Source organism: Pelobates fuscus, chromosome 1, assembly GCF_036172605.1.
Source record: "Pelobates fuscus isolate aPelFus1 chromosome 1, aPelFus1.pri, whole genome shotgun sequence".
In the NCBI taxonomy this organism is placed as follows: domain Eukaryota; kingdom Metazoa; phylum Chordata; class Amphibia; order Anura; family Pelobatidae; genus Pelobates; species Pelobates fuscus.
Window position 1 is genome coordinate 443,064,428 of NC_086317.1, and position 12,473 is coordinate 443,076,900.

The 12,473-nt window shown below is 36.8% G+C and overlaps 1 protein-coding gene across 1 annotated transcript in view; it reads right to left on the reverse strand.

The window, feature by feature from the left end:
* The window catches only part of RNF17 (ring finger protein 17), a 93,230-nt gene that overhangs the window by 15,003 nt on the left and 65,754 nt on the right, over positions 1 to 12,473 (reverse strand). The window contains exons 9-13 of the mRNA XM_063440255.1: positions 11,003 to 11,093; positions 9,985 to 10,100; positions 8,402 to 8,691; positions 4,257 to 4,423; positions 2,688 to 2,807 (exon numbers count right to left, since the gene is read on the reverse strand). Of these exons, the coding sequence (XP_063296325.1) occupies positions 2,688 to 2,807; positions 4,257 to 4,423; positions 8,402 to 8,691; positions 9,985 to 10,100; positions 11,003 to 11,093 (784 nt within the window). The remainder of the gene's footprint in view (positions 1 to 2,687; positions 2,808 to 4,256; positions 4,424 to 8,401; positions 8,692 to 9,984; positions 10,101 to 11,002; positions 11,094 to 12,473) is intronic.

Below are 12,473 nucleotides of genomic sequence, written 5' to 3' on the forward strand. Positions count from 1 at the left end.
GTAGTGACACAAAAGGTAAGCGTAGGATAGAGAATTAGGAGCTAGAATAGTATTCACTGAGGGCTTGAGTGTTAAAAAAATTTTTATGACAGTTGCAGGAGAGGAATCAGGGTACGGGGAGGCAAAACTAACAGTTTAATTGATATCCTTTCCTTAAGAAGTGAGTTTTTTATTATTTTTGAAGGACTGTAGAAAGGGTGAAAGTATAAAGGATAAGGGAAAGGAGTTCCACAGGAACTGTGCAGCCCTAGAGAGGTTTTGAAGGTGAGCTGGGACTACGAACAGAGGATAGACGTAGGTCTTTGACATAGCATAGGGGCCTAGACGGGATATACTTGTGAATGGGTAGGTAAGTTGGAGCAGCATTGTGTATAGATTTGTAAACCAGTACCAGAATTTCAAATTGAACTCTATATTTAATGGGAAGCTAATGTAGGGACTGACAGAGGGGAGAAGATGAGTGGCAGGTGCGGGCAGACAGGAAGATGAGTCTCGCCAACGCATTCATTATAGACTATATTGGGGCAAGTTGGGAACATGTAAAACCACTGAGAGGCAGATTGCAGTAGTCAAGGAGAGAGAGAGAACAGCATCATTGACCAGCACCATAACCAAGTCCAGCGTTAAATAGGGGCAGATACGCGCTTTGTTTTTAAGATGGAAGCAGCACGATTTGGCGATCGACTGAACATGAGGGGAGAAGGAGAGGTCGGAATGAAAGAGAACACCTGGGCAGTGAGCCTGCAAGGTAGAGCTGATGGTAGCGCCGTTGACTTGGAGAAAGACAGACACAGGAGTAAAATCACCTGAGGAAGGAAAGACCATAAGTTCTGTTTTGGACATGTTAAGTTTAAGGAAGTGAGCAGCCATCCAGTTGGAAATAGCTATATGCTTTATAACTTAGATACATATGCAACTTGTCATTTAGGGTGTATAAAGATTTTAAGAAAAAAAGACATGTTTCTCTTCTACTGTTACGCCTATAATGAAACAGAATAATTTGTACTGATTTGGGGAATATCTTATTCATGCCTAGGATTTTAATCTATTTTATTTAGTAACCAGATAAAGTTTGAGCATGCCCTAACGATTCAGAACTCTTCTAGGTCTGCCTCCCTTCCCATGCTGCAGATTGCGCTCGGGGAAACTGCCTGGCATCCAATTACAGTGAACTGCAGCTAATGATGTTTTGTAAAATTGGCTGGGAGATCATTGCCTAAACTGTGCTAAAAAGTGTAAATAAAAATAAAAAATAAAAAATGTAACCCGGTGGTCAATCTGATTAGGGTGATTGGTACCTTTGTACTATTAATATTATATATACATAAATATATAACATACAAGATCCAGCACACTTGCTCATTCACTAAACAGCAATTTCAAGTTTTCAGCCTTCTGGGCTGACAAACAGAAGTAATGAGCTTAGCCAATCACAATGCTTTCCCATAGGAAAGCATTGAATTGGCTAATATCGTCAATTTTGATCATCTCAGCCGAAAAGGTGGACCAGGGGGCGGAGTCAAACGCAGATCTAGCCACTCAAACTAAACATATAGATGCATTGAATCAATGCATCTCTACGGAAAAACTTAAACGTCTTAATGCAGAGCTTGGAGAAGCTGAACGTCAATGCTGCAAACAGTGCTGCACTGCCCCAGGAAGCAGTGGCCACTGTAGGTATCCTTCGGCTGTAATGTAAACACGGTCTTTTCTCTGAAAATACAGTGTTTACAGCAAAAGGCCTTAAGGGATATGGCACACACACCAGAACAACTACATTAAGCTGTAGTTGTTCTGGTGACTATAGTGTCCCTTTCATTTAAAAACACCACTGCAGAAAACTCAGAACCTCATTTTCAAGTTCACTTCTCTTCTTTCAGAGACACACAATTGCCTCTGGGACTATGTTTAATATTAAAGGGTCACTATAGGCACCCAGACCACTTCAGCTCATTGAAGTGGTCTGGGTGCAGTGTCCCAGGTCCTTTAACCCTGCAAAGGTCATTATTGCAATATTTCATGAACTGCAATTATCTTCTTTGAGGATTAACTCCACCTCTAGTGCCTGTCTACCAGACAGCCACTAGACGGAATTCCGGGTGGTTAGGCAACTTTTGGTCGCCTGACGCAGGACATCTTCCCGCTATTCATAAGGACATCCAGTGTCATGTTAAACCCCAGAGGAAAGCATTATACATGTTTTCCTATGAGGGAAGTCCTAATGCGAGCATGGCCATTGCCGCGTACGCGCATTAGGTCTTCCCAGCCAGCTGATGTTGGCATGGGAGGAGAGGAGACGGACCCGAACCAGCGCCGAGGGACATCAGAACTGGACTCAGGTGAGTAACAGAAGGGGTTTTTAACCACTCCTGCAACACAGGGGGGGGGGAGGAGAGTAGCTATAGTGCCAGGAAAGCAACTTTGTTTTCCCTTGCACTATAGTTTCCTTTTAACCCACCAAAGTTTATTTTGTCTTAATAAAAGTCCACAATGTGGACTGAAATATTGATATACTTTGTTATCCACATGTTTACTATTTTATAATAAAGATATCTCTAGGTTGCTTTCTTAGAAGTATCTAATTACCCACACGTAGCCATAACAAAAAATAGTTACTCAAAAAATTTAATATTGCAGAACAAAGAATTTACTATTTCAAATGAACACAATTTTTGCTTAATACTTACTGGAAGCACATTGTGAAGCTGGCATGGTATGCAAAAACATGGAATGTTTGGTCTAAACGTATGTGGGTGAAGATGGCATTTAGGAATTGTTTCTGTAGATCCAAAATCCTCATATTGTACCTGTCAAAACATGTGCATTTTATAATGCTAGACCAAACATTTATTGGGAATTATTCAATAGACAATAACAAGCCGTAAAATGAGGGGGGGCAAAAGACAGACCACCAACTGATTTACTGACTTGTAAGGTAGATAAGTGAAAATTAAAGGGACTATAGTCACCAAAGCAGTTTTGGTGTGTAGATCATGTTCCTGCAGTCTCACTGCTGAATTGTCTGCCATTTGAGGAGTTTAATCACTTAATTCATGTAGCCATAGTCACACATCCCTGCATGTGACTTGCACAGTCTTGCTAAACAATTCCTGGAAAGTCATCCAATCTTTAAAGTTCCTTTATGGCAAATTCTGTTTAAATTAGAATTTCTTATCTCCTGGTCTGGTAATACTATGCAGGAGTCTCCTGTATGTAATCAAGGCTCAATTTATAGAGCAATAGATAAAAACTTTTAAAGTAAGTTACATCGGATTGAAAATAAAACCATCTTTAAACTCAAATTGTTTTGGTGACTATAGTGTCCCTTTAAGGGGACACTAAACATCCAAACAACTTAACTTAATCAGTTTGCTTGTATAGATCATGCCCATTCAGTCTAACTGTACAATTCTCTAGCATTTAGGAGTTCAATTAAGGAGGGTGAGAAGTTACGGTAAAGAAGAAACGTGTTTATTGCAACGCTCTTGTTTGTTGGCTTCCAGGCCAATCACATTGCAATTACTGAGAATTTAATGCAGGAGCATTTTCCTGCATTGAGCAGTCAGCATGGATTCCACCAGTTCAGTAGAAGGGTTAAATGAATTATGTGTTTGTATTTTTTTCCTGTAGGTTTGAGTGTTTTTTTTTTTAAGATCACATTGGTATATCATAGGATTTTAACCCACATTTGGTTGAAGATCAAGACTTCAAATGTTAAGTATAAACATTTTTATAAGCAAGTTTATTTTTTGATTATTGCCTCCTGTGGGGGTGCAGGATATAATGAGGTTAGGTAGGGACATGTCTGAGGCAGGAGTGTCTACAGGCTTCAGATCCAGAGCAAGTCGTTTCACAGTAAGTAACTGGCTAATCCTCGAAGAGTATGACAGCCTTTACTGTCAAGCAACCAACAGCAGTAGTGTAAACAATTTGAAGAGTTGCATAACATAAATATGTACAAATATATATTCTTTCATAATAGCTTTGGGAAGAATGGAAGCATACCGGATTGGTAGCATTCAGGCTGCGTGTTTGCTGTGCTACAAGTTTCCTTTTGTGTAGTACCCCTGTGTAGTGACCATGAAAACACATTTTCACTTGCTGAGTGATCCGTCAAAGTATATGATGGCAAAATGGACATGCCCATTTATTCCAATTTTGTTTTTTTGTTTTTTAAACAAACAAAATAAACACACAAAACCCCAATTAATTGTGCAACACTTTGAATAACTAAACAAGTTATAAAAACAACTTACCTTTATCATATCTCCTCCAATAATTTCAAGAACTTTACCACGATATGACATATTATCTGGTCCCTTAATAAGACAACCATCTCCTTTTTTCCAGCAATAAGGCATCAGCAGCCCAGGACCTTTTAAGTACTCTTGAACATCACTCATAAGCTTACCAAGATCACTTTCTAAAATAAAATAGAATTACTACATGGTGATGATAAATCATATAGCAACTGGAAAATATAGAAGGAAAATAATAATAATAAAAGAAAAGATACAATGTCAAATGTAAAAAAAGCTAGACCCTTAACAGTATAAAACTGTTGTTTTAACCCGGCAATGTAAAACAATGCCGTTCCTGACAACTACTAAAGCTGAAAAGTCAACATTAAAAGTGTCATGTGTTGTTGTTCATGTGAGGTTGTAATAGCTAATTTTAGGACCTGCTAAGTAACAGATGATTAATATTACGTCTGATGGATATAAAAACACAGAATTCAAAGAGGGTGTACGTTGCTATTACAATGACTGTGTGTGTATGTGCGCGCGCACACACACAAAAAAAAACAACTGTTTGACTACTTACAATGGGGGATAGGGGGCAGCACCATACATTCTAGTGGTTATGATTCTTAAAGTGTCCCTTTAACTTGAGCCAAGTAGACACTCAAAACATTTGTGTTCAAATGCGGTTGTGAAGTCATGAGTGCAAAACTGAGGTGAAAAGAGTGGTTTCTCTAATCAAACACATTGCATACCAGTAAGGGCAGCAACATTATATTTTAATACCCTGACAAAAGTGTTTGCATTTTGAAACAGAAATATTCTAGCTTGTTCATTTAACAAAATAAATGCTTGAAATCAATAATTTAAAAGTCAGTTTGAAGTCTGAACTGTGTAATAACATTGGCAAAATGTGTAGCAAGGAGAGCAGATTAATGAATTTGCTCTCAGCCAATGAGCCAACAGAAGCTCCAGCTTAGGAACTTCAAGCTCTCTTGCAATGGAGGTGGAGGTGATGATCAGCAACCAGCAGGTCCCAGGTAAAAAGGCAGTTTAAAAATCGGAGGGTGCCGTGGCACTCCTCACACCATTCCCACTATTGCAAACTGTAGTGGTTATGGGACTTGGTCTGTTCCCTTTACATAAAGGCAATTTTTCTTCTACCACAAGTATTTATATGTTCACAGTAAAAATGTGTGTGCATGTTGATTGGTGGTGTTTAGCATATTTATTGCCATTTGACTGAGTTTTGCCCGTTGGTGTTTTTCTATTTAAGTATATAGATATTGTTGGCTAGCATATAACAATCACAATTTTGGCTCTCCTTGCTGGTGAATTCGTTATCCATTTAATGTTAAAGTGTTGCATTTATACTGTAAATACGTAATTTGCTATTTGTAAGCTTTCTGAGGTATTGGTTTATTTACTCAAATTATAATTCTTTTTGTGCACTCTCATGGAATGTTAATGTAATTAATGCCTCTTTAGAATATAACTCACAGTTATTTATATTGTGTATTAAATTACAAAGTATATATATAGTAGTCTATATATTGAATATATTCAATATATTACAAAGTCCTTGGAGTGTTATCTTTATAAAGACTATTATAATTTTGCTGACAAGCACCGGGCTTTATGTATTTTTCAACTGGAGTGCAAGCATTGGATATTATATATGTATATATATATATATATATTTATTTCCCCCCCCCCCCATAACAATAAGAGTATATTATTTGTACAATAACAGGCACAATATTGGATATACATCTCTGCCATTTTCCTTGCAGCTGTATTCCGTAATCTGCTCTCCTGTTTTTACACAGATCAGACTTCAAACGTTTAAATTGATGCTATCAAGCATTTACCGTATATACTCGAGTATAAGCCGACCCGAATATAAGCCGAGGCCCCTAATTTTACCCCAAAAAACTGGGAAAACTTTTGACTTGAGTATAAGACTAGGGTGGGAAATGCAGCAGCTACTGGTAAATTTCTAAATAAAATTAGATCCTAAAAAAATTATATTAGTTGAATATTTATTTACAGTGTGTGTATATAATGAATGCAGCGTGTGTATGAGTGCAGCGTGTGTGTGTGTGTATGAGTGCAGTGTGTGTATGAGTGCGCAGTGTGTGTGTATGAGTGCAGTGTGTGTGTATGAGTGCAGTGTGTGTGTATGAGTGCAGTGTGTGTACATGAGTGCAGTGTGTGTACATGAGTGCAGTGTGTGTACATGAGTGCAGTGTGTGTGTGTATGAGTGCAGTGTGTGTGTGTATGAGTGCAGTGTGTGTGTGTATGAGTGCAGTGTGTGTGTGTATGAGTGCAGTGTGTGTGTGTATGAGTGCAGTGTGTGTGTGTATGAGTGCAGTGTGTGTGTGTTGCAGATCCTTGGTGGGGGGTGGGCAATTTTATTATTATAATTTTTTAATTATTTTAATAAAAAAAAAATGTATTATTTTTTATTTTATTTAATTATTATTTTTTATTTTATTTTATTATTATTAAAAAAAAATGTGTCCCCCCTCCCTGCTTGATACATGGCAGGGAGGGGGGCTCTCACTCCCTGGTGGTCCAGTGGATGGGCACTGTGTATGATGGGGGCTGGCAGAGCTCTTACTTACCTCTCCTGCAGCTCCTGTCAGCTCCCTCCGCCTCCGCGCCGGTCCGGTCAGCTCCCTCTGCCAGCTCACAGTGTAAGTCTCGCGGCCGCACTATGACCCCGCGGCTCTCGCGAGACTTACACCGGGAGCTGAACGGACCGGCGCGGAGGGAGCTGCAGGAGAGGTAAGTAAACTCTCTGCAGCCCCCACAGCCCCCTGTCTGTATTATGGCAATGCAAATTGCCATAATACAGACAATTGACTCGAGTATAAGCCGATTTGGGTTTTTTCAGCACAAAAAATGTGCTGAAAAACTCTGCTTATACTCGAGTATATACGGTATTTGGTTAAACGAACAAGCTAGAATATTTCTGTTTATTTTTGTTTCTGTTTAAAATACAAACACTTTTCTCAGGGTAAACACAAAACAAGTAAAAAAAAAAGCGCTAAGAATATTGTAACCAGAAAGTCCAAAATATTTAAAAAAATCTTAGTGAGAAGCAGCACCTATAGCATGTAATGGCCCACAAAATACAAAAATCTTACAAAATAGAAAAGATGGTGCGCTATACCTTTAACAATTGTAATATAAAACCACTTAAGTGAACATAAAAAAATGCATACACACTGCACTTTTTTGTATGCACTTAAGTTGTTTCTGCATCACAATTGTTAAAGGTATAGAGCATCTTTTTTTTTCTATTATATAACTTTTCTCAGGGTATTAACATATTACAATATAATGTTGCTGCCCTTAATGGTATGTAATGGGTTTGATTAGTGAAACCACTCTATTAACATTAGTTTTACACTCATGATAATATATATATATATATATATATATATATCATACATAAACACAAGCACATCTATCTATCTATCTTTATATATAAAGGCCACTGATGAGATATGGAGTGCCGCTGCATGTAGAATGGCTGAGATTAGCAGTATATTATTAAGCCTGATATTATAATATCAGGCTTAATAATATACTGCTAGTCTCAGCCATTCCTGGGGGCACTTGGTAAGTTGAGAAACTGTTCTTAAAGAGCAGGCTTTAGTGGTTTTGGTGCTTGGAGTGTTCCATTAATATAAGAATGACTAAATATGCTCGAAGTAGGCATTCAATCTAGGACAGGGTAATAGAACCAATTGTAGCCAACGCTTTTTAATACGAACACATTAGGTGGGGACAATTGCCTGTTGCATTAAATCTAAATGTAAAATATTCCACTGCACACCATTGTGGTGCAATTATGCCTTTGAAGAAAAACTTGGTAAAACGTGACTTAGATATCCATCTTTCCTCTTGTCTCAGGTAAAGAAAAGGGATGCATCAGAGAAAAACATACTGATCCCGGTCACAAAATGTTTGGCTATAATAAAGCAAAGAGTAAAAACAACATGCAGCAGTAGAGCAAAACATTATCCCTGCATGCAGATAAGACGTTTGTAATGGAGGCATTCCGATGAAATGTCAAATACAAAACCCTCTGGCCAAACCAGACACCATCCACACACAAACCCCTTTCACACCCAAATCATAGTGGTACCTAATGATTCATGTATCACGTATACGATTCCTTGTTCTGTTATATGCGTGACTTTTGCCATAAATATTTTTGAATCCGGTATGACAGGAGGTATATAGGGCTCATTGATATTTTGTTCGGTCATTGGTTCTTCATTTTTTTCTATGTTACTTGTACTTGCATCATTTTTCTGAAAAGGTGTTTGATCAGGCTCTACATCACAATCTGGTTTCTCCTCAAGTACAACATGCTCTGCCACTGTAATTTCCGCTATACTTTCACTAACTTCCAAAGTCTTGGGTTTATTAAGCCTATAAAAGAAAAAGTTTAAATGCATAACACAAGAAACACAGTGTACAGGTGTGCTATATGTGGGAATGATGTAAAAGTATATATTTTTAGGAAAAAAGAGCAGTAAACTTCCATTCCTGTATATAAAAGAACGTTTTTCTTTGTCACTGTGACAGATCATTTGATTTTGTATCATTATTATAAGGCAACAAAACTGACTGTACTTGTTATTTTTTATACTTTTAATATCTGTAAACTGTTTTTAAAAAAGTCTAACCCAAGCCCTCTGTGAGCCTAGAGAGCATTTAGCATGTTAAAGAGTTCAAGCCACCATATCCCCCATGTACTACTATGGAATGTATGGAGCTATTCAGATAAACTCAGCAGACTACAGATTCTGATAGGCGGCTGATAACAATATCCCAATTAGCATTACAGTAACGCAATACAATAATGCTCATATCCACACAGAAAAACTGATTAATTATGTAAGGAAAAGTATGTTGATAGAATTGCTTTGATATCGCTTTGAAACATTAATGCCAAGGTGATATTCCAAGGTAGAAAACAAGTAGCCTCTCAGCAGTGAAAAACATTACCCATATTTAACCACTATAGCACTGACCCAGAAAGCTAGCGGCCATCTAAGTGACTGCCACTGGAGGTGCCCCTAGGGAGCAATGTAAACACTGTCTTTTCTTTGAAAAAGCAGTGCTTACAGCAAAATGCCTACAGGGACACTACATTAAGTATATATAAGTGTGCAGACCGTGATATTAAATCACAAAAGTGGTCCTTTTACATTACAATGGTTCTTTAATCAAATATCGGAATTTATATTTTAAATCTTGATTTGCAAAACATAATACAAAGGGCTTTGGCTGTGGAGGGGGCTCAGTTGGGGTACTCATCCTCAGGATCAAGTTCTGAGTGAGGATATAATGGTAAATATTTTTTAAATAAAAGGAGGTCATGTCATCTAAGACGGCTTGATTAAGATAAATTAAATTAAACTATGGTTGTAAGCCACTTTAAACTTGTAATGAACACCGTGGCATAATCCATTGAAATTTAAATTAACTGTGTCTGTGTTTATTGTGTGGTCTAAGCTATTTATGCAAAAAAGATTGCCTACAACACATATACAATTCTAAACTCAGTTTTCATTACTTGACATCACTAGTCTATAAACATCATACACCTCAGCACACCCTACATTATCGCAGAACTATTGAAAACCACATATAATCAAACAGAATCCACCAAACCTAGTAAAAGTTATGAAATTATATAAACAAAACATAGTAACAAACCTTCTTTCTCTCAGAGCTAAACCTTGTTTTATGAGGAAACTGGAAATATCAACATGCTGGCCTGCTTCATCTTTACATGCCATCTTAACAGGCAGAGGCCACTTTGATGCATTTTCCTATGGAGAAACAAAGTAAAACATCACTATTTTAAAATATAGCAGGGCCTGATTTAAATTATACAAGTTAAGTGAATTTACAGAATGGGTTCAAGCAGTCCACTTTCTGTTCAAAGTTGCGCAGTCTACAGCAGACACTGTTCCATTAGCCTATCCTGTTTTTTTTTTCACAACGCAACTTCCTCATCAGAAGTACTCTGAGTATGCACTCAGCTCAACCAAGGAGAGAACAGTAGAACAGTGAAAGCTGAGTAGCTAATATTACTTTGCTCCATCGCCAACTACTATACTCTTGTTATTTATTCCCTTTAGCACAGTTTTGAAATAATATACAGATAGTCAGAGGACAGTGATTAGCTATTTATACTCCACTTGACACTATAAAAAGCCTTTTGCTTTCTATCACTCTAAAATGATGAGCAGCTTCATGTACTGATCTTCCGAAGCACAGTTTAGTCTTTATAGAACATTGCAATAAATTCTAATCAAATCAGAAAGTCTTTCAACAGTCTGTCTCATGTACATCAGCTAAGCATCTCATATGATGAGAGCTTCATGGGCATAACAAGTTGTAAGGTAGAAAGTGAAACTGAACTACAACTCCCAGAAACCTAAGTCCCAACATCATTTACAGTAAGAAGAAAACACTGCAAACAAAACATGGATAGAATATAAGTACCGTAGGTCTGTTATATATAACAGACCTACTTATATTCTGTTCATGCATATGCCAATTATCACATTTTCCCACTACTTTCATTTAATTATTCATAATGTGCATTGTCTTTAAAAAGGTCCAATCCACTAGTTGATTATTAATTAACCTAACATGACAGTCTGAGCTAACACATTTACGAACATTAATTTCCTGAATAACCACAAAGGAGTAGAATGATACCAACTTCAATGATTATTGTAACTTTAGCTCCCTTGAGATAATAGGAAAGAACTTCACATGCTGTTTTTGTCCATTCTGTGCTTCCTCCAGATGGTCTAGGAAATAAAAAAATCAAAAAATCAATATCTTTCAAAATTTTAATTTAATATGAATATAGGAAAATAATAAGCAAGTACACAGAATAAAAATAAAACAAATGCAAAATCAGCTATATCACAGAGAAACATAGCAAAAGCCAGTTCCTACAACTGTACACAAAGGGTAATTTAAAAGAGGAAACTAAATTAACAGGCAAGATATATATATATATATATATATATATATATATATATATTTTTTATGAATTTGTGTGGAAAATTTTAATAAACACATACTAATCACGTATCGATATCATGCTACATTATAAGAAAAACTATGTTCATATATTAAAACAGTTAAAAGGGAAATTGCAACGATAAACAAATACTTGGAGAGTTAGTCCAACTTTTTTACAAATTGTGAGAAATACATATATGTTAACAGGGTTTTCATGTCAGAATCATTACATATTGATAAAACAAGTGCCACACTTTTACAGTGTTCCTTCGAACCAGGTGGCCTTTCAATGCATAATGAAAGGAACACAAGCTGCAGCACTATAGTGGTTATGGTGTCATTAGTGCCCTGGCACCCCCACAGTGTAAGTAGTCAAATCGAATAACTTCTAGGATGGCCTGTGGAGTGTGGATCATTATTTAATGTGCAGTTTGCAATATATATGTGTATTATATGGTGTGGTGCATACATATATATATATATATATTTAATACTAATGTACATTTGGAATACTATAGGCTTCTTAACTTCGCTTAGATTACACTTTCAATGCCATCCCACAAGGTTAACAGCTAAAAGGTTGAAGTTAAATTAGAACAAACACATGTGCTGTCAGTTAAATGTATACAAAAACACTTCGTAAGCTAACTACAAGCTCGAGCCATTTAGGGAATATCCCAAACTTAGATATGCAATACATTACATCATGTAACAAGTTAGAAAACCTTTTTGGGAAAATCACACAGGTGGGGGCTGCTTTATAGAGGACAAAAAGACTATTTAACTAAAGGAGAAAGGATAGGATGTTGTCATTCAACCATTATTCCATTCTCACTTGCACACGGACACCATACATATGCTGTAGCCACTAATACTTTGGTAAGATTGATTATTTACTGACTATTTTTGCATTCTGTTACATTCATCCAATACACTTTTATCTTATATTTATTTGAGTCATTGTTTCATTTATTACAATATTTTTACAGTGCCTTTTGGGTCTTCAGACACTGGATTATTTTAGTGATAGTCAAGTTATCATCTAGAATGGTTAAAGAAAACAGTATTTATAAGTAATTTCGGAACGGAAGGGTCTACTCCGTATACAGCTATAGATTGCATAAAGACACGCTAAGCTTAGAATGACCCGGAGTGACCTT